Source organism: Arctopsyche grandis, chromosome 6, assembly GCF_051622035.1.
Source record: "Arctopsyche grandis isolate Sample6627 chromosome 6, ASM5162203v2, whole genome shotgun sequence".
Taxonomy (NCBI): domain Eukaryota; kingdom Metazoa; phylum Arthropoda; class Insecta; order Trichoptera; family Hydropsychidae; genus Arctopsyche; species Arctopsyche grandis.
In genome coordinates, this window is record NC_135360.1 from 24322458 (window position 1) to 24347360 (window position 24903).

A 24903-nucleotide genomic window follows, 5' to 3' on the forward strand; every position below is an offset into this window, starting at 1 on the left:
ACGGAAACGGGAACGGAAACGGGAAAAAAGGGAATGAGTGGCATTGCAACGCAATAATTTCAAATGTGTTCGCGTTTTAAAGGGTAAAAAAAACAAACAATTGAATAATTTCAAATGTGTTCGCTGCCTGCGTTTTTCCAACAAATTATAATTACTGTAATTTAATTTGATTATTGAGTATTAATTTGAAACTGAAGCATTCACTTATGGAAACACAATGAGAAACGGGAACGGGAACAGGAATGGGAATTGCTTGCCTTATTGTGGCATTGCAACGCATGCCGGGTTCAGCTAGTAATAATTTAAAAAAATATATTTTTTATTATTTTTTTTTAGTATGTATTTTTTTTAGTATGTAGATTTATGATTCTTAGGTATTATATACAAAATAAAATACGTTATTTAAATAAAAATAAATAATTTAAAATGTAATAGTAGGTTATTAAAATATAAATAAATTTAGACAAAAGATTTATTTTCTCAAAGTATTTAATTTTTGCTACTAAAGTACATTTTACACGCGTGTGAATGTGATATGTAATTTTAATTAATTCCCGATTTCGCGATTACACACACAACATTAATTGAAACACATTCGTATGACTATTAATATTTTAAATATTATATAGGCGAAAATCACGAATATTTATTAAGGATAAAATAAAAAATAACGGTTATTAAAAGTTATTACGAACGACAATACAAAAAAAAAAAAACAAAAACACAAAACCAAATAAATAATACTATGCGGCGGCATATCAATAAACGGCACGGAGAAAATAAATATCGTTTTATTGTTATTGTATAACCCTAAAATGGCCGGCTGCCGTGACAGTTTAGTTTTGTAATCTTATTAAGAATAGTTTGCCGAAAGTAAATACCCCCCCCTCCTCAACCACCTCCCCCTCGTCTCTCCGCATGATTATTATTAAAACGAATCCGCGTCCACTTATCGGTCGAAATCTTAATAAACACAAGTCGCGCCGGGATTTTTTGGGAGAGTTGCGGTGCGCTAAGGGTTATTTTATGCCCGGGGTGCAATATACCCCTGGCACGCGACACGCGACTGTTTGGCGGTCAAACTTTTGTACACACACGCTCTTACACACGTGTACACACGTTCGGTATCGAAGTTTTGTTAAATAGAGCGTGCACGTAATGGAGCCAATCGATTCGTAATGTTGTTGCGTTGTACTGCATGTACATACATATGTACATTTGTACGTACATTACGATTGAGTTTAGAGGACTTTAGTATGTATAATATATTTATTTATTTTTACATATATACCAGGAAGGTCTTACAGGTAAGCCCCAATGCACCTTCCTGACCAACTACAAATTATAATTACAATGCAGCATTTTATTACGTCGTTGAATTACGAGACACTGAAAAACTCGCAAATTAACGAGACATCTATGAATTGTAGATACATTTTATTGCAAGTTAATCATACTCAAATAGTGGTGACATAGTAGGTAGGAACGATTTTTAGCCAATTTTTAAACGGAAACCACTATGAAATCAGAGAAAATTATCAATCTCTACTAGGAAACGATCGATCTGGAGTCACAAATATCCAAGTCTGACCAGCAGCACTACAGATGTACTCAGAAAAATACTTTTCAATCGAAGTCAGCTCATGGGATCGAATCCGGCGCCTCTCGACGCTAAGCAGAAGCTTAACGATCGAGCTATGCTGCTGGCTTATATATGTATGTATAAACGAACTCGATGTATGTACATATGTTGGTATGTGGCGGACGCGTTAACCAGGATGGAGATTAAAAAAAAAAAGATTTTAGAATACCAGCAGTATATGTTGTGCCTAGAGATATTTCATAATATAAATACACGCGCACAACCAATCAACGTGAAGTGGACTAAAAGGTTTGACCAATTAGAGCGACGACGATACATTCTGACCAATGGATGCATTTTTATCATCCGCTATAGGGATGTGGAGTGACGACCGAACGTGTCGAGGAGATGCAAGGAAGTGGGGGCGGTGTGGAGCGTCTGAAATGTGCTCTTGATATTGAGCACCTGACTTGGAATGGGTGACGTCAGCGTACACATATACACACATCCACGAAGACGGTGAACGGGTTGGATTGGCGAGTGTGCACTCAACATTTTACTATTAATACATGCGCGTGCCTATAAATTACCCTATTTTGTATTTATGTATGTATATATAACATATAACTTTATTTTAATTCGTGTATCAATTCCTTTCCGAAACTAGTCGTTGAAATCAACGGGCATAACACTAGTACATATATTTTAAATGACTTCTAGCTACATACATATTTACACATGTTGTTTTCATTTTGTAATTTTATTATGAGTAATTTATCTTTATTTATGTGTTTATGTGTATATGCATGTATAATGTTTGTATTTATTTATTTATTTATTTATTTTATTAATTGAAAAATCAACAGACAGGATGTACAGAGATAGGTATAACAAAAACAAAAAGTAAATAAATAATATATGTAACATCCGAGTCCAATAATAGATTTTTACAAAAATGAAAAAGATAAATATAAGGAAAACAAATTAAAAAGTAAAGAATAAAGTAAATATAAATTTGTATGTTTATGGATGTATGTAATGTATGTGTATGTGCATATGTATATGTATATGTGTATGTATGTATATGTGAATATATATATATATATATATATATATATATATATATATATATATATATATATATATATATATATATATATATATATATATATATGTAGGTGTGTATGTATGTATATGTATATATGTGTATTTTTATATCTATGAATGTATGTATGTGTATTTGTGTATACGTGTAAGAATTTGTGTATATATGGATGGTGTACATATATGTTTATATAATTGTCTTTGGCCAGGAAGGTGCATTGGGTTTACCTGTTAGGCCTTCTTGGTGTAAATTAAATAAAAAAATAAAAAATTAAATAAAATAATACACGAAAAAAAAAATTACCACTTAATCGCCACGCGTTTGTATAAACCCATTCGATTATTTCATTATATGTGTTTACTGCCAACCGTTGACACTACCTCTTGAATATATCACAAACTAATAAAAAATATTGACTTTTTTCGATTTCATTAGTATCACAGGATATTTTTAGATGTCACTGTGAAGAAACCAAAATTAATTTTGAGTCATAGCCTTAAATACTAAGGAGCGCACACCGGTGCGCTTATGGCGATGAAGTGGTTAATATCAAACTCATAAAATGCTACTATTTTTTATCTTGTTGGTGTTATTAATTAAGGTGGCCATTCATCCATAGATTTGTTTGTAGACAAGTTTCTGGAAGATGCTGGCGACGACATTTGCCTTACCTAAAAACGCTACGACATACAAATCTCTTGACTTCGTTTTTGATAATCTTTTGTCAAACAAAAAAAAAAATCACTAAGAAATGCAATTTTGAGATTAAACATATGTACAAAACAAAACAAAAAAATTAGTTATGCATCGTGTAAAAGTAGCCTATTTATTCCCTGAGTTACTTCTACAACAGAAAAACTATTAGAGATTTGTCTGTAGACAACTAATCAATGGCTATCTTACATTAGGAAGAATTACGTAGACGTAATATTGCGAAATCTATGTATAGGTGCATTACACAAAAGATCTATCAACTAACTGAACGTCCAATATTTCCTTTTCGTGGCAGGCGAATGTAATAAATTTTGAAATAAAATTAATTGTATTGTTTTCGTTCAATCTCAATTCAAAGTATACAAACAGTAGACGACTGACTGACGCGCGTGAATTCAATGCCTTTTATGTTGCAAAGACAGTGCCGCACAACAATTTGTACGTAAAAATCTATAATAGTGAAAAAAAAATCAATCGAACAGAAATAAAGCTTACACAAAACGAAAATAAATTCCACACGCTATTGCCAATAAATCGGTCAAAGCCAACTTATTGGGTGCGATCAAAAAATACACTGAATATAAATAATAACCTTGTATTCTAAAGACATACACACATTTTTAAAACAAATATTTATTGATTAACTGGTATTTATGTAATGAAATACGATTATGCAATTCAGTGTATGTATTACTAAAAATCGAATTATTGGGGATTTCAATTTTAGTATTTTCACATACTCACTTCAACGAATGTCACTATGTTGAACTTTATTTAAATAAAATGTACATAAATCGAATTGTGATTCACATATTTTTTCATATGTAGATATTTGTGGTTTTCATAGATGTATATTTGTGACTTGAAGTCGATCGTTTCCTATCAATTTGCCAATTTATCTGGTTTCATTGTTAAAATGGTTCTTTATCAAATTGGCCAAAACCATCCTACCCACTAATTACTACATCACCGCTATTTGAATATGATTTAAAAATACGTAATCTATAAATTTATATATGTACAAGTTTAATACCATAGATATTGCCCAGCGGAAACCCAAAAAATGGCATCATGGCCAAATATAAAATTGCGTTCATCGGCTATTCCGCCCTTTTCAAGTGTAAATAAATAAATAATTTAAGGAAAGAATTGTTAGTTACAATATTATATTATTCCAAAGTACCAAAGAGGAGAATATAAATGTAAATAGTTCTTAAATATTGGTGCTGGCAGTGGATGCGAGACATACCCTACCATGTATTCTGTTATTTGATATTTTTAATATTCTCTTCCATTGGTAACGCAATTGTTTTTTATGATTAATATAAATGTATTTTTGTCTGTACATATATATGTACATACATATTTTTTTGTCTTTCTCTTTTCTAGATTTCTGTAATGCCACAATAGTCCGAACTTAAATAAATAAACATAATAAAGCTGAATAATCTAACTAAAGTATGTATGTATATAGATAAAAATGTTTTTTTTTTTTTTTTGGTTTTGTATGTATGTTTGTAGGTGTAGATTCTACGCCTTAAATTTATGCACATACATATGTATGTATAATTGGATTGGTTTTATAAAATAGTTATGTATAATCATTGGGGCTTTGGAGTAAGGTATGACTTGAAAAAAGTGAGTTGCCTGCGTGTAATAAATCGAAATAATATCACTCTAGTATATATATATGAGCCGTTATATTTGAAAGTGGCAAAAGTTCACTTTTCTTCATTTCGAGAAATATTTCGCAAAACATTAAATATAATGTTGTGCGTTTAACAATATTTAAAAATACTGGTGGCCTATAATACGTTTATTCTGCTGTTCCAAGATTCTGGAAATATCGAATTAAAATAAGCGATAACAATTTGTGAAAGTCAAACAGAAAGTGTTTTTGGAACTGAAAATTGGACTTCCGCCACTTTCAAATATAACGGCTCATACAATACATAGTTATGTAATTTTGTAATTCAAAGCGGGTACTCATAGAATTTTTTGATAGAACCTCGACACATAATTGGATTATGCGTACCGGTCACGTGCCGGCGGTGTAACACACCTGTCTACGGCAGGCTGAGTCCCTTTTCCACCCTACCACCCACAAACCACCCTTAACCCACCGCAGCGTCGGCTCCAAGAGTCGTCCAGCCCTCATCTCGTTACACAATTGCATTCTCGTGCGCCAGACAAAAGTAATTGTCGCTGCGAGTGTTGCATCATTTGTTTATACCCCCCGGGGTGGGTGCGAGGGGGTGGCCTCTTTGTTGGCGAATTCCAACCATCCCCCGTCCCCGCCCGGTGCACTTTTTTCGCAACAAAGCGACAATAGGCATTGTGGATGACAGCACCACAAAGAGACTTCATTTGAGCGAGCGATTTGTGCGAGCGCGAGCGAAACCCAATGCTCTGTTTCGTGGCTAAACAATGCGATCAAACGTTCAAAATGCCGGTCAAACATGTGTAGGGTCAAATTTGCGATTGATCGTTTCAATTTGTTCATTTTTACCATGAGAACGTCGACTTATACGTGTTTGGGTCGAGTTCCGGGCCTTCAATAAACAAAGGTGACGAATTTTTTATAGGTGAATGTTCCTTGACGTGTAAAAATTGATCTTTATACAAGCAGACTGATAAAATATGCATAATAGCTATGTAAATATAACCTGGACGACCAAAATATGTTTGTATAGCTTTATGAATAAAATGAATCGGAAAAATTCTTTTTTTGAATTTACTTTGACTGACTGGGATAAACTTTATGACATTTATATATCTTAACAGAAAATTTGACATTGTAAGATTTTGATACAATGTTTGAAAATATATAAAGTTCTGTATTGATTATATAATATTTACATATCTACTGATAAGCTCAAATGAAAATTGTTAAATTTTTGGTTAAGGAATGAATTGCTAAAGATATGGACTTTCTACTATTTAATGATATAGAAAGATGTGAATATTCAGACACTAATTTATGTTATAAAAAAAATAAAAAACTGGAGGAAATGGAATTAAAAAAAAATCGAATGTGAACAACCTACAATTTTATCTATGTATTTGGGAACATAAGAAGTATAAAAAAAAAATTCGATAATGAAACATAAATACACATTCAAACAAACCGGCTATAAGTGCATTTTGTTCAAAATTTTTTCTTCTATAAACATGTTTTCTTCACTATAAATATATATTATAAACATCAAATATCAAGAACATAGAAATAATTTAAAAGGTCAAAATAAAATAATGAAATATTGTTTAAAAAAAAAATACTACTTCCGGCTTACGAATTCTAGCCAAAACCTTATCAACTCTAAGTTATAACATAAAGAATACAAATGTAAATTTTCAGCTTGATACAAGCAGTGGTGTGGGAAAAATCGTGTGGTCACAACTTTGACTTTCCTAAGAGGAAAAGATCCCATTTCCGGTTTAGTAAATTAAATGATTTTTTTTAAATCATATTGATACAAGGATTACACTAGAATTTTATCGTGAAGATCCCACATATTTAAAGGGTCGAAAAAAAGCACTGGAAGAAAAATCAAACAAGAGAAAACTGTCGACCGGTCCGATCGACGGGTGTTTACCAAATTTTATATATATTTGGTATTAAGCTACTTCTAGATATATATTATAATTTCAAAATGTCGAGTTTGAATTTTCACATGATCATAAAATTTCATCTATTGCTGCTACGGCATAGATAAAGTAAAAATTATACAATAAGAATAAAAAAAAAAGAACTACATACATATGTAGATATATAATATCTTTAATTTATTTTTAAATATCTTTAATTTATTTTTAATATCGTTTAGTTTATTTTTAAAAGCTTTTTTATATTGGTTTAGGTTACTAGAAGTTACTTATTCATTCATTTTGACTATTCCAGAATTTTAAGCATCATATTTGAAAATAATAAATCTGTAATTTGTTTCTAAAAATTATCGTTTTGGGGTCTGAGAGATTTTTGGGACTTTTCAGATGAGTGTGAGAAATGAAAGAATTTTTCCATTGTACTCAAACCATAATAAATACTGCCAATAATACTGTTTGTTAACTATTTTTCAACGAACATGTTACGTAATTCTAGCTCGAAATCATGTTTTAAACTGAAATCTAAAATTATTGACATAAAAGTATTTGGATTTGAATTGAGCAATGGCTGAAACCCACGGTTGCGCTCGTTAATAGAAACATGACGTGAAAGCGAAACAGATTGACAATAGTTTATTGCATTAAATGCATGCAGTCGACAACTTTACATACGATTCTCAAAATTTTTTTTGACGGAACTTTTAATTTAACGCTAATTATTTGAAGCGATGGCTGTGTGAGTCCGACTGACGTTTGTGATTGATTTAAAATTCGGCTCGACTTTTACGGTTAAAAGTTGGTTGAGTTTTATAGCCCTGTCACTAATATTGCGAAAAAGTTTTCGTATAAATCTTAATGTCCCATTGCCGTAAGTGTATATTGAAAAAGTTTTTTTTTTATTTTATTTTTTTCAATTTAGAGATCTTTAGTTTGGATAGAGGTGCGTATAAAATTTACTGCGATGATTGAATGCGAACTTTCTTTCGTCGACGTTTATAAATTTAAATTGCATTCGAATTAAAACGGAATGAACAGGGGGAGAGCACTGTCTGAAAAGAATATTTGTTTTAGAATTTCAATGGAAGAAAATCCTTTGGTGACCCAAGTTAAAACGACAAGTCTATTGACATTTCTTTATTCCAGAAGACATTTCAGGAAAATTTTTCTAGTAAGACAAACAAATGCTTTCAACCACAGCGGATTTTTATCTCTTATAAATTGAAGAAAATCTTAAAACACACATTTTCTGAAATAGCATTCCTATACTAGTACCTATGTACAAAGAATGAATTATGTTATTTGTAGAAAACATACGACAACTAAATTAATTTTTATTTTAAAACTAATTGATTTTTTTTGTTATGTAAGAATAGTAGAAAACAATTTGCATATAATAAATACTAGGTGCTTTGGAAACTTGTTTAATATAATATAATATTTTGATTAGATTTCTGTGACACGGGCATATATCATAGGATTTTTTCGCAGAAATAAGTTCTATATATATTTTTTAAATAGCGTATCCAAGTACAAGGTTTATTTTTATTGTACTGAATTTTTGGGGATTCTGTTGCTAGTGAACGTGTTCTTATTTAAAGAACTGTCTTAAAGAATATTTTCACCAATAAAGAGATTATTTAAAACGATTTAATTTTTTTTGTTATTACCAACGGCCTTGTTTATTTGATTATTTTGTTATTACCAACGGCCTTGTTCATTTGATTAATAAACTCATTACAATTGAGAATAGTTTCGTTTATTACGGTCTTTTATGGGACTTGATATATTAAAAGCTTTTTTTTTCGCATAATTTGACGCCACACTACTGTGAATATAAACAAGTCACCAGGCCAAATAATTATTATTGTTACAAAATACATAATTTAATAGTATCGTATTAAAAATAAGTGGTAGTGAAATGTTTATTCAACAGAGTGAATAAACACCTTTATCTTTAGTGTTTCGTGATTTTTAATTCGCATCAATAATCTCAAAATTTTCGCAAGAAGGACCAAATAGTGGAGCTGGCTGTCATTGATGGAATATTTGGAAGACTTGGCGATGACAATGACGATAAATGTCGGGACGATCGACCTTTCTGTTTGAATTGAATGAAGCAGCAGCAATATTAAGGTGCACTGCAATCAACTCTTCAGTTTTGCTCGGCGAATTGTGAAGAGGTACATCTACATACGAAGGAGCTGCTAATACGGCTTCCGCAGTGTTTTCAACTCATTTTTTGTGTGTAATCATTATGTGCAATGATGGTATTTTGTACTTATGTACAAAAGTTTGATCATAGGTGCTACTTTGGGTAACCTATAGTAGCAGTTATGGTCGGGGTTAATACACAATGGATAAATAAATATATTCTAAACCCGCTTTAAAGGTCAAGGAATTTTGGATTGAAAAAGATTTTGAACGCTATATATTATCCTTTAAATACATTAAAACTCAGCAGTATGTATAGCTTAGTAGTTAGCGTACATATGTTGGCCGGCAACTGAGAAGTCCTGAGCTCGACCCCTGATCAGATCTCGATTGAAAAGAATCATACGTAGTATTATTTGAAGTATTTTTGCGGTGATACTGGTCAGATTTGAATATTTGTGACTCCAAGTCAATCGTTTCCTATTTGAGCTTTCCATCTTGAAACAAGTTTGATCATAAGTCTCGATTTGGGGCAACCTATCATGCCACTGGTAGAAATCTACGTCAAAAATATTTTTTAGATATTGTATGTATGTGTATGAATACATTCGTAGATAACTAACAATGTTTGAGAGCGATCTTGTATAATATATATAACACGGTGTGAAAGTGTCCATACGGTGATCGAGCGTGTCGGATGTATGTACATCTGATTTCCGGCTACCAATTTAGGGTTGTTTGAAACGGCTGCCGCTTGATTAATCGGCTGCATCGGGGCGAGGGAGGATGCAGGGAGATGTAGGGTTGTCGGTGCATTAATTGTGTGTGCAATTGCATCTGGTCGGTGATGCTAAACTGCTAGTTTTAGTCCACCGAATTAGAGCGCGCATAGTCCCAGGTACTACCCGATAATCTCCATACATATACTGTCATATAATACATATCCATACCCGCATCGTATTTTAATTTTGTGAAATTAAGCGTTGGTTCACTTTTGCCCGGTTCAATTATTTTCTGTTAAAGTGGGCCGGTTTTAAAACGGTCAGAATTTTGCGCTTTTGAGCGAAAAAGGGTTCGAAATGAAAAGGGCCGCACCCTTTGGTCGATTGTGCAATGGTTGACGCAACTTACGCAAGCTTTTGTCGCCAAATCAAAACGCAAATGTCCGTGAAAATACTTTGGCGACTGCTTCAAATGCGAAGTTGAAATGAAAATTCGAACTGCGATGACTTTTCATTTCGCTTTTCCTGATTTTTCGCCCTTTTTTTATATTCACACACTTTTGCGTATCGAACTTTTGAATATAATGTGTGTCACAATTCTAATATATATATATGTACATATATAGATATATGATGATTGCTTAGAGCAATTTATTATATTAGAAAGTGGTTTCGTAACAAATGGACACTTGTCAATTACACAAGAGCATTAGAAATATGTATTAAAAATAAATACGAAACAATGGAAAATTTTAACGTCTGAAATTTAAATGAAAACAAAATTTTTATTTTCCTTTGATACAAAAACTTAAATAAAATTTTTCTCATGAGAAATTGTGTTGTTTGGAACTGTCTAGTTGTGTAGTTAAATAATTTACAAATCTTCCTTTTCAACGATAGGAACTTTTTTACTTTTTAAATATAAAAGTGTATTGAACTGACTTTGAAACATGTCGAAAGTCACACATTTAAATTTATTTTATCAAGAATTATAGTAACATTTATAATTTCTTTTTGAAAATTTAACTCCAATATGTTACACAAAGTCCAATACACTCACAGAAATATGGAACGTTGTATACTTGGCATAACGAGGAAAGACAGGAAACGGAATACCTGGGTGAGAAGTATGAAAAGGGTAGTGGATACAGTGGATAGAGTGAAGAGATTGAAATGGCAATGGATGAGCCACATAGCTAGAAGAATGGACGAAAGGTGGACAAAAGAAGTGCTAGAATAGTACCAGAGAGAATTCAAAAGGGTTAACGGAAGATCGAAAGGAAGATGGGTAGACGAAGTTAGGAAATGGATGAGAGTTGTGCAAAATAGAAACGAATGGAAGCGTTTAGGTAAGGTCTTCATCCAGCAGTGAATGATAGATGATGATGATATAATTAATTATAAATAATAATATTCATACATGTGTATGTTGTAAATGCGTTGATTTAATTTAAATAATATATTTTAATAAATATGAAAACTTGAAAAAAATAATTCGAAAAAACCAATTAAGTTTTTCGTAGCTTCTTTATTTGATGGTCTAAATAAAAATATAGATCAGTTCTATTCCAATGAACTTTGCATTAAATGCGACAAATCTATGACTTGACGAGTAAAAAGGTATATGTATGTATATTTACATTTATGTATGAATATAGCTGACAGTATTACTTGTAGAATTTAATTACATAAATAAATATAAAGCATTGAAAATTTGGAAGTCGAGAACCGATTCGATTACAGCACCGCCTACAAATCTGTATAAGTAACGTAAAACAATAGACTTTTTTTCAATTATTTATTTACATATAGATTGGAGAAGACAAAAAAAAACGAAATCGATTATTGGCGGCGTCCGCGTTGAATCCATTTTAAAATGAATTTTCTCCGATTGTACAGCTTTCGTGTGGCTCAACTTTTCAGATGCAGAAAACGTGAAAACAATACGACCAATTTTTATTTTCTCGTCGACATTGCCGTTTCCGAATTTCCACGCGATTTGTCACAGTGGAAATACAATACCGCACAAATAAATATATCAACCCAGTCTACACATTAAACTATAAGTACATACATACATATATTTTATTAAACTGTGCATCGGATATCGCATTTCGAACGGTGAACGAAGCTCGCATTTGCAGATGGTGTGCCTCAACGGTCTCACGTTAAGCTAATATCTCAATCCGGATGCACCGCAACGCAGGGAAAATATTGCACTTTTATTATGCTATTCCATACACATTTTACCCGGCTCTCGGCTAACTGCCCAAGTTTTTAAGAGTCTTAAAAATTCGCCGAAACTTGAACGCCGACGTAATTTTCCGACCATTTCCCCCAGCATTCACAGGAGGTTTTCACGCGCGAAGAAAGCTCAGACGCCACTAAAAAAGATGTATAGTTTTAATTTAGACTAGTACGTTGGACGAGCGAACTAAGCTATTTTTTTCATTCGAATATCCATTTTTAAATTTTAAAAGCCAGCAGTATAGCTTGGTGGTTGCGTTTATGCTAACCACCGAGAAGTTTATGGGTTCAAGTATTGAGTTGATCTCGATTTAAGATTATTTATTCAGAGTATTTCTGCAGTGCTGCTGGCCAGATGGCGATATTTGTGACTCCAAGTCGATTGTTTCCTACCAGAGTTTGCCAATTTATCTGATTTAATTGTTGAAACGGTTCCTCATCAAATTGGCAAAACCTATTTTATTTGAATATGATTTTAAATTTATAATCGATTAATTTATAAACATATGTACAAGTTTAATACCCGTAATTGAAAACCCGTATTTGAAAACATTGTAAAATATAAATTTTATATAAAAAATAGAAATTACATATTATCAATACATACATATGTAGGTCATCTATAATTTAGAAGTTAAGTATGTATGTATTTACATAGTTATTAATAAACGATAGAATAATTAGGATTTGTTGATTTTTAAAAAATATAATCTTTATCTATATTTGTATGACTCAATATTTAAAACATAATAAATAACCTTACTATGATTTAGTATACGTGTTTGCTTACTTTATTTTCAGTTCAAAATAAAATAAGAAGGAAATATTCAAACTAGGACAAAGTTGTATTACGGTCGTGAACAGATTTAAATTAATAAATATATTAAAATGCAAAGAGATTGAGAGTACCTGGTGTGAATTTAATTTATCCTATTGCTAATGGATGCAAATTCATGTAAATCCAGGTCTGATAGAATATCCAGATATAATTATAAATATTAAATGAGGAAAAGTTCTGCTTCCTAATACAGTATTACGTACTTTCGAATTTTCTATACGCGTATGTATGTATGTATGTATGTATGTACGTATGCATGTATAGGTACATATGCTTTCATTTCAGACGATCGATAAACGGCGTGAGAGTACTCATTGCACATCTTTTAAATTAGAATTAACGAATGAAGCTGGAACTTCGTCCAGGTGAGACACGAAGACGGGATAAAGCAGCACTCGAACGTGTGAATCATAAAAGTTATGCATGCAAACAGAGAGTGTAAAGTTTTGTGCAAACATTTTGTTATTTATTTACGAGATAAAAACTTTTCGACTCCGATAGTTTATATCTGAGGGGTCCATCTGCGATGCCTGGAAAACGGTTGTGAATTTTCGAAAGTGCAAAAGTTTTCATTTAACTTCGCGTGTGACACGTCTGGAAGCGCTTTCCGCTTGTTATTTATGACTGTAAACGTCGATAAATAGAAAATTATTATACCATCCCAACGCATACATAAATACGAAACATATAAAGCAAGCCAGCCCTACAGGATAAAGATTTTCCCTTGTTAATTCCATTGCCGTCGGGACTGTGCACAATACAAAAATAAGAGCGAAAGCGGAACGAAGCGAAGCCAAAAATAAAACAATGACCTATTCTATTATCTACATATTTATAACATGTCATAATCCCAGCGAATTATTATTTTTATGCTATCCTATTTGAATCCAATAATCCACTATTTATTTTCGTCTAATCAATGGGTAAATTGGTATTGACGCTTGCCGCACTATGATGGATAGCGAGTGACCATGACTTAAACTTTATTTTTATTTCACCAAATATACTGAATGCGTATAAATGAATGTTTTCATATTTTATGCATTCCTAATCAAAACCTCTATGATTCGAATTATGCCATTGCAAAATAAAAAAAAAATGATCTAAATGAACACAAATAATTATATTCCCCTATAAAGCCCCTTGTACACGTGCTTCACAGCTGCTAGAAAGATGGATAATTCAGTACAAGCCACACTCAACAGTCAATGTGAGAATGATATCTGCCTTGGAATGACAGCTCTGCTTCAGCCGTTATTTTTTTCATTTTTTGCACTTGTTTTACATTATTCGTCGTATAATACGCGACGAAATGATTTTTATATCTAATAACAATAATGCACCTCGTAGATTTTGCATTATTTAAAATTAAAACACGCATTTTTAACTGACGCCTTGGCGTCTAGCACAGCACTGCACGGAAAAGCCTAGTTCTGTTCATACTATACGGAACTGCTCTTTTTCGGAATGTTCATGCTTGTTTTGGACGAGTGCAAGCTAAAATTGGCTTAAATATAAATTTACAGAGCGCGATGATACGTCGCTATATTGCTTGCGTCGTATCGTCGAGTCAGTATTGTCACAATATGACGTTTCCGTAAATTTTCATACGCATATGGCGACACTTTTGTTAGCACGGGTGCACTGATCACTATGACGTCACGTCATGTGTGAATGTTTCCTCAATGGCCAAAGAAAACCGGTTCTGCTTGATACGTTTCGGTGATAAGTACTGCTGTACAATATGAATAAATTGTGTCGGTTGCAGCTGCTGCTACTTCTACGCTACGTACATATTACGAAACATATGGATATGTTGATATATGTAGAATATACTAAAGAATATTTTTCGTACCGCTTTTTACGTGCAGTTTCCGGCCTGAGCTGTGCTGGTATAAACGAACCCTTATGGTCCATTCATATTGGTACAACACAGACCGGCAATTGCACGTGACTAACAAGTGCGAAAAGTATTCTTTGGTACATTTTACATACCAAAATAAGACTAACCTACGACATCCAGGTATCCTAGTTGACTTTTCATGGGGTCGGTGTTGATCTGGCACATGTACCATCCCCTATCTGCAGGTCTCACTTCTCTGATATGCAAATACCATGTTCTGTGGTCGCTGTGGCTCACTCCGATGCGACGATTCTTCGTTATCACGTGATTGTGAATGGTGAGAATGGTCTGAGTGTCCACCCTCAGCCACGCCACCTGAAATTCCCGAAAATATTAAACAAAAGTCATACACTGGAGTGATTCCGCGAAAGGAGAAAAAAACTCGTCGGGGAAAATTAAGAGAATTTTTCAACACAAAAGTCGTACACCTCGTTAGGGCGGGTCTCCGGCTCACAATGACTTTAAGTGCATAATCACTGCATCTCGACATCCCTGTAGAGCTGTACGTGTGCCCGTCGACTTCTTTTGTTGACACTCTGGTCTGGTTCTTGAAATTTTCTTTATATTCCCTCGTTGGAGAGTCGAGCGTCTCGTTTCCATCTAACGAGCCGCAATGCCAAACAAGTGGGGTCAATTTTTAACTACATCGTTATATACACAGTTATATTCATATGTACATACATACATTTATTAGGCCAGAGTAAAAATGAAAATTTTGACTTTTCTTAACGTAAAAGATACCTGTGGAAATTCATGACAGCTTCAAAAACAGGACAAAGCATTTGACAAAATATAGATACAAGTTTAACGTAAAATAAGAATACGTAAACGTAACGTAAAATAATGCAAATTTTTGCAGTTTCTTATTTATTTAATTTATTATTTATAATAATAATAACAATAAAATGAGCAGTGTGACCTGAGAGGTTGCCCCAAAGCGTCACACTAGTTTTACAAAAACAAAAAAAAAATTTACGTCGTGTCGATAAGAATTTCAGTAACCGATACTAAGTTTCAGTTCGATAGGGCTAAAGGTGTTCGAAAAATCCCCAAAATACACAGCCACACACACACATTTTTTCTAGATCATGAAAACGTGATCAGTAATCGATTCTGAGTTCGAATCACTCAAAATCTCGAGTTCGAATTTTCGCATGATCACAAAACTTCATCTATTGTTACTACATACATAGATAAAGTAAAAATAACAAAATAAAAACAATAAAAATTCCAATCATTCATCTCATTCAAATAGTCTCGTGTTGAATCTCAAGAACCTAACCAGCTCATCAACATGACAATTGAACAGGTCCAAATGCTCATCAATCACATTAAGGAACCGGATAGCCTGTACAGGGGACGAGTTATTGAAAGCAGGCGTTTTCGCAGGAATAGGTTGGAAAAGTAAATGATGACGCAAAGCTCTACCGCATTCAGGCGCCGAAATTTTAAATTCAAATAAAATCGAAGGGTTGTCGATTCTTCCCTTTAATACTCCAAAGAAATATTTGGAAATGGCAATAATTATTATCGAAGATAGTGAATCAAAGCCTAGCATACCTTGTAAAAAGACAGTGGGAAATAAATTGGGGTAATATTTACATTTCTTCATATAAAGGCATCTAAGAAATTTTTTTTGAACTCTTTCTATCAAAACAGAGAGGATTTAATTTCAGTGGGACTCCAAATTACAGACCCAAACTCCAATATGCTCCGGACAAGCGAACAATAAAGTAACACCACTTATCGGTGAACAGTTCAAAGTTAATTAAGTCGAGTGGACATCTACCTTAAAAATCTTGTTGAAATTTTTAATTTTCACAACATACTCGAGGGTGGATATTTTACTCAAAATTTCTGCAAAAGCAATTATATTTTTGGTAAAATTTCAATTCAATATATTAGAACATACCATTTTGAGTAATAATATTTGATACAAATATTATCAGTATTATACAAAGTACATAAATACATATCAATTAATATCCACGGAGACATATGTACATACATACATACATATATGGTCAAATTTGTAAATTTGCAGCTTCAGCGAAATTCAATAAATACATATCAATTAACGTCAACAGAGACATTTGAAATATTTGTAGCATTTTATACAATTATACAAACAGTCAATAAGTTACTTTTAATTATGTATTTATTTTTAATGTACTAATGAAATTAAAGTTAATATTAAAAAAATAATATATGAAACTTTGTAATTTTTTAAGATTGGTTGAAGACGATGCCTTTCATTAAAATATATGATTTTTTTTATCTTACGTTACCTTGATACGACGCATTTTTTCCATTGAATAAATCACGGGAAAATCAAAATTTCTATTTTTCGTTCCGACCTCAGATATATAATATGTTATTTTATGTAATATACATATGTACATATATAATATGATTGAATATTTATATAAAAAAAATACCACTGATATAATAATTAGTACACAAAACACACAAAAATGATTCGACACGTTAAATCAACATCGACAAAAGTTACATACGACTGAGACGAGTTGGCAAACTTCCGTATAAATTTTACGTATCGAATGAAGCAGCTTATCAAGCCAAGTGAAAACATTATGCACGTGTGTGTACATATAACATAATGTCAATATTTATGTAAATAGGTGCGATTAGTATGCGAGAAAAGTTATCCATGGTGTGTATATGATATCGTATCATACGTGGCAATAATAACGTTTTCGTGTCGGTGAAAAATTAATATACGTGGATCCATCAATCACGAGCGTGCGAGTTTGGGAAAGTATCTGAAAAGGCATATCGCCGGATACCTAAAATTAATATGTCGAAAATCTTTCGCCGCAATAGCAAAAATAGCACTTTTTTCAATGTGACATATTTTTTCCTGACCAAAAAAAATAGAAAAAAGGGTCGCGACATAAAGCGATAACGATTTCCGCACGACTTGACGCTTATATGATAATATCTATTCTTGGATCAAATTCATTTTCACCCTGTGTGCAAATATTAGAATGTGTAATTAAACAAAAAAAGTACTTGATTAACGCATGACATTATTCATGGAATATAAAAGTATTGTAGCGTGGACGTATAGAAGAGTTTCCGAGATCCGAGTGAAAAACGCAGCAGTAGTAGTGCTAGAGCTTCCGACGGCCTGCCAGCTCCGAATGAAGCACGGACTAATACCACCTAATATTTTTATTTTATTTATACAGGTATACACATATTTTTATTTTTTTTATTAACACGACATATATTGTCAACATTGTAGATAAGTATTATTACAAAAATCAATCATCAAACATTACAATCACCATAGAAACATCCTTGGACAATTTTTTGCAGCATTTTAAAAAAAAAAAAAAAATTGAGATGCTGTTATATCAAATTCTGCGAGAAATAGGACAAGATTGCCAATTTGTTGGAACCGTTTCCAATGAAATCAGATAAATTGGCAAATTCTGAAAGGAAATGATTAACATTTAGAGTCACATATCTGTCTGGCCATCAACAAAGTCAGAGATAGAAGCCGCGACCACACAACCGAAAGCACTACACGCTAACCACTGATCTACATATGTTTCTGGTTAAATGTATTGGTTAATATGTATACCCTCGGATACTCTCCGTGCCGAGAGATCATTGGTCGATGGTTCGCGAGATCTCATTGGTTGTTGTATGCAGCTTGTCCATACGCTGAGGCCTTTTTGGGGCGAACGCGAGATCAGGTGATCAGCGCTAATAAACCAGTGGTCGACGAGCGCCAATCACCTAATCTCTACGTTACATTATCGAAAACGAAATAAATTTAGGATGCACAGAGTGCCGTTCCTAGTATCTGTGGCGTCCTTAGGCGAAATTTTTTTGGGCGCCCCCTCCCCCGATTCCTGCAACTCACTCACGATACTCATGAAAGTTTTAGCAAATGTCGTAAAACATAGATACACATAAGCAGTGGGGGTAACTATAAAAAATTGGCCCTCATGCAAAAGTTACCTAAGTACAGTGGCGTAATAAGCAGGGGGGGGGGGCGACGGGGGTATCGATGCCCCGGGCGCACCAGCTTTAAGGGCGCCGTGAAGGTAATATATACACACACATACATATATATTTTTTTCTTTCTTATTTTGTAGTAACTTTTCACAATTTATTGGTTAAAGTTATAAGTTATCGACTTTAGGTTAAGGATCAAGCCATTTAATGATGCCCTGGTTTGTTTCAGCATATGTATGTATATGTAATTTTTTTTCAATTGAAAGAAATTTAAGAAGATAAAGTGAGTGCATTTTTTTTCGATTTTGACATGGAGGTTATCGATGCAATACTGAAGCAATATTGCTACACTGGAGAAATAAGTACGACAATTCTTTCAAAATGCGTGTTTTCGTCTTTAAATGTGATAATTAAAAATATAATTTTAGGTCTAGCCGATAGTCACTTCGAACAATTAATGGAGCTATCCAATCTACTCGAAGTGAAAATTCCACCGCAATTGAAAACAGTTAATGTTAATAACTGTCTGGAAGTTTTGAGACTAACGGAAGTGGAAATATTAATTCAGTGGAAAGGTGACTAAATTGCAATCACTTAATAAGATCGATTGAAAAAAAAGTAAGCGTGTATTGATTTCTGTTAGATTGGCTGGGGATTGGGAGATCATCGCTCCACTCTGGGTGTTTATTTACATGTGACTTTTTTTAGATCGTCGAGTTCAAAAGGTAACTTTTCATCGCTAGTGGCTTTTTCGATCGACCTATGTAATACTCATTTAGACAGCGTCGAGCATTACGATCCGATTGTAAATCTATCGACAGCAAACTACCAACACCGTGATTGGAATCAGTCTCTGCAGCTTCAAAAATAAACTACTTTGCATGGGCCAGTTTTTTATGGTTAGATTTGAATAAATTTTGATGACTTTCGAATACTGATGTTTGGCAATGTGTGGAGACGAACAAAACTTAAAAAGCTTCAAAAAGTCTTGCAAAGCGAAAAGAGCAGTCATGCGATTGTACATGTCATTTCATACGATTGGATTATTTGATCGATTTAAGGTTTTACTTTATCTATGTACGTAGTAATAAGAGATGAAGTTTTATGATCATGCGAAAATTTGAACTCGAGATTTTGACTGATTCGAAATCAGAATCGATCACTGATCACTTTTTCATGATCTAGAAAAGATGTGTGTGTCTGTGTATTTTGGGGATTTTTTGAACACCGTTAGTCCTATCGAACTGAAACTTAGTATCGGTTATCGAAATTTTTATCGATACAACGTAAAATTGACCAGTAATGAATAGCCATATATGTATGTAAGTGTCCTCTTTTTTTAAATTTTTGAATTTAATCATCTCTTAAACCGCCAACAAATTATAAATTTATAAATTTTATTTCCTAATATTTTTTGAATATTTTTACCAGAACCGGAAGTAGTACTTTTACTCTAGAGAATCGAGGTTTTTTATGTTTTTCTCAGAAACCTTTTGATTTATTAAACAGAAATTTCAGAAATGTCACATCCCAATTTTGTTATATGACCTTCTTATATTCATCAAATACATACATAGATAAAATCATGGGTTGGTCAAATTTTTTTTATTATACTAGAAAATAAATGTAATATAAAATAATTATTATACTTGAAATCTTTACATATTTATTTGCCTTGTATCTTAATTTTTATTTTTACATAGATATATACGAGGAAGGCCTAATAGGTAAGCCCCAATGCGCCTTCCTAGACAATTAATTACAAACATTGTAGCATTTTTTATGACATAAATCGCTTTATCTCAAGAGGCTGAAGAAGATCAAATTAATTAATTAATTAATGAATTATACTATTATTACCAACAGTATTAAGGATTAGCATGCGATCGAACCCGGTAACCTCTCGGTGCTAAACATAAACGCAACCACCAAGCCATACTGCTTGCTAATATACAAGTATTCTACCCGTTGTTTTCAACGTTTGGTTTCGGAAAGGAACTGATACACGAATTAAAATAAAGTTATATGTTATATACGTATAAATATAGTGTACACGTAACGTAATATTAATCGTGATAAAAAGTGCGCGCATTACACGTTCACTAATCGAGCCCGTTCAAAATGATGAATGAAGTGTGTGTGTATGTGTACATATGTGTCACCCATCGCTCAGCCCAACGTCACATGACGCGCCACCCCCCCCCCCACTTTCCCGCTACCAGGGTTCTTAAGGCGAGCGTTATTTCAGACAGACAGACACACATAATAGTATAAAAATGCTGCAAATTCAGAAGTTTGACCATAAATGTCTGTGTGGATATTAATTGATATGTACATATTTATGTACTTTATAATACTAATAATAATCAAACGTACAACGTTTCTGGCCAGGAGGCGCATTGGGGTTACCTGTAAGGATTTACTGGTATAAATTAAAAAGATTAAAAAAAAACTTTATTTTGTCTTTTTTATGGGGTTTTGTTATTTCCATATACGATTCTTTTATTTATGCAAAATTAGATCAAGATTAGATTAGATACCTTACAACATGTCAAATTAATATTATATGCATATTAAAATAAATATAACATTTAACAGGTACAAAATAATTAAGTTTGTACGAATTTTTTTCGTACCAACTTAAGTGGATAGAAGGTTTTCAACGTGAAATGAAAAAAAAATAGTTCGTTCCTAATTAGTTTGATTCGCCGATGCGTGAAACGTTGTTACTTTAATGTTTTATCAAATTTTTTGCTGCTAACATTCTTCACGTAATGTGCATGTAAATATACAATTGTACAAGTGCATGTGAAAAAAGCCTCACAATTCCAGTGTCCATACATTAAAACACAGTACACTACATACAAAATAACTCAACCGTACCAATTCAAACACACACACACACACACACAGACATGTCACATATGTAGTATCATTTTTAGTACACGAATCAAAGAAACGAACAAAACAAACCATCGCCAGAAAAAAAAAGACCTGGCAAAAATCTCATTCGCATTCAGAAAATGTAATTCAGTTCGGAATAGTTGGCAACGACCTGGCACACTGGTCTGGGTCAAAGTTGTACGTTAACAACTCGCGGCCAGGGTAGGCCAACTTTTATGCCTCACATTCGAGCGGCCATCGACGCCGTTCTGCATAGTAATCGACCATAGTAAAACCCCTGCTCTCGATATCACCTGTGCGAAACTATGTTACCAACACATTGTGCAAAACCGCCATTCGGCATTGTCTGCCAATCGTGCATAAAACAGATAATAACTGCGAGGAAGGGACACATCTTCCAACACACGCACACACACCAACACGTGCACACACGAGGTGTTAGCACTTGAATGGAGTATTTGACAATGGAATTATGTACCTTGTAAGCGGATAAATCTTGCACGATGCAGGCTAATATGGCCTCTCTGCCTACGGGCGCAGTCACGTTCGTTATCGGTGCGCTGAATTTCGGCTCGGCTGAAAATAATAAAAACACATTATAAATTTGACGAAAATTTACATATCAAAATCAAGGTAAAATAATTGAAAGTATGCAGTGAAATATAATAAGTACAAGTGTTTTATTTTTTTGATGTTTTTTTTCTTTTTAACACTTGCGAGTGACCGGAACATATATTCTGTTTTATTTATTTAAATATACTGAATGCAGTATATTTAAAGAAATAAAAATAAGTCAGTTTTAGATCGTAGAATCCGAAAAATTCTAATTTTCAATGGCGACGATATCTATTCCTATTTCAGTTCCAGATCCCGATTCCGTTTTCAGTTTCGGATGCGGATTTCTGTTTCAGTTTCGGATCTGGATACCATTTTCAGTTCCAGTTACGAATTCCCTTTTTAGTTCTAGTTACGGATTTCTTTTTCAGTTTCCGTTTTAAATTCCTGTTTTAGTTCCCGTTCGGGATTTCTTTTTCAGTTCCGGCTCCGGTTAATTTTTCAGTTCTAGATCCGTATTCCTGATTCAGATCCAGTTCCAGATTCCCTCTTAAGTTCCGAATCTCGATTCCTTTTTCAGTTTCGGATCCGGATTCCTTTTTCAGTTCCAGTTCCGGATTCCTCTTAAAGTTCCGGTTACGATTTCAGCTCCGATTCCCGATTCCAATGTACAATATATGTATATATGTATATACATATATAAAAAAAACATTTGTTTCTGATTGGCTGTCGTTAAATATTATTTTATTTCGATTCAAATAAGTTTAATAAAAAAAATGAATGTTTATTATTAGATTATCTATGTTTAATCGGTTTATATTACAAATACCGAGCGAAGCCGGGTAAAACCACTTGTATTTTATATATTCCTAAATAAAACCTCTATGATTCGAATTATGCCATTATAAAATGATCAAAAATACAACTTATACAACCCCTTGCACACGTACCGCACAGAGAGAGGGAGAATCAGTACGTGCCGCTCTCAACGGTCAGTGTTAGAATGATATCTGCCTTGGAATGACGGCTCTGCTTCAGCCATTTTTTTCATTTCTTGTACCTAATTTATATTTTTCGACGTTTAATACATAATAAAATAATATTTATAGCTAATTACAATAATTAACCTAGCAGATTTTGCATTATTTTAACTGAAAACGTACATTTTTAACCGAACGCTTGGTGGCCAGCACAGTGGCTATCGGATTTTTTTAAGCACGATTTTTTAACACGTTGTATTTTTAGTTACGTGGCAAATTATTTACCGAGTTTGGTCAGGTTACGTTTAATAATGCGTTCAATACACTAATTCGATGCTTCAGATACTAAATAAGTCATTCCTATTATGAACAGTATGTGTGCATATGTATGTATATTAAATTAACATTTGTATGGCTTTACAGCCGTTAAATATTATATTGTGCCTATATGGATCTGATGAGTAGTTTAAAATTGATGAATCCGAACCAAATGCGATATAGTATACACATTGACAACATGTATTGAAATTATTTTTAATTGTTTTACGCCCTTCATTAAAATTCGTATCGACGCTTTTATTTTGTATCTCTCTTATTATTATAGTAAAGTAATCAGCAATGATTGAAACAAATAATCTGCACCGAATGTAGATTCTTAATATTTATGTACTATAACCAGCAGTATAGCTATTCGGTTGCGTTAATGATCACCACCGAGAGGTTCCCGGGTTCAAACCCTGGGTTGACCTCGTTTGAAAATAATTTATTCCGAGAATTTATACTGTTGATCAGACTTTGTGATATTTGTGAATCCAAGTCGATCGTTTCCTATACAATTTTCGACAATTTATTTGATTTAATTGTTGAAACGGTTTCTCATCAAATTGGAAATATGTACCATCCTATTTACTATTTGTCACCACTATTTGTATATGATTTCAAAATTATATAATCAAATTTATATATGTACTAGTTTAATATTAAAGGTTTGACTCAGGGGTAAAACTCGTTAATTTATCGTGGCAAATTGAATTTTAAATTAAAAAATGTAGCTTTTTATCTGATTTCAAATATTATGAATTTTAATCTAAATAAAAAATCGCGTTAAGCACCCGAAATATGTATGCTGATTTCCAATATTATGCATGCCGATTCTAAAGAGCCAAATAAACATTTTTAGCTAAAGTGCAATTTTTATGTTAAAAACACAAAAAATCTTATTGAAAAGTGAACGCAACTTTCTTCTCTACAGGATATTGAGTGTATTTAAACGATTCAATGCTACATATACATACATATAGAAGAATATCGGAGCAAGATAAGAGCGCAGAAATCCTATTATAAAATAAATATAGAAAAAAAAACTAAATAGAAAGTTATTAAAATCGTTTGAAGAAAGAACTTGGAAAATCTGGGATGCCTGAAGAGGAATGAAGAGTACCCGCTGCATGTAACTATTCAATGAGAAATAAATGTAAGTTTATAAAATAAAATATGATTAGAAACGATGTATTTTCATATGTTACAGCCCAAGTGTTCACTCCAGTTCGTTTATTAACATACTAGTTTGTTCAAACATATAGGAACGAACGGTTTTAGTTGAGTG

At 32.9% G+C, this 24903-nt stretch overlaps 1 protein-coding gene across 1 annotated transcript in view; it reads right to left on the reverse strand.

Moving 5' to 3' along the window:
• LOC143912658 (opioid-binding protein/cell adhesion molecule homolog) overlaps nucleotides 1–24903 on the reverse strand; it is a 109965-nt gene that overhangs the window by 40146 nt on the left and 44916 nt on the right. The window contains exons 2-3 of the mRNA XM_077431953.1: nucleotides 22241–22338; nucleotides 14976–15183 (exon numbers count right to left, since the gene is read on the reverse strand). Of these exons, the coding sequence (XP_077288079.1) occupies nucleotides 14976–15183; nucleotides 22241–22338 (306 nt within the window). The remainder of the gene's footprint in view (nucleotides 1–14975; nucleotides 15184–22240; nucleotides 22339–24903) is intronic.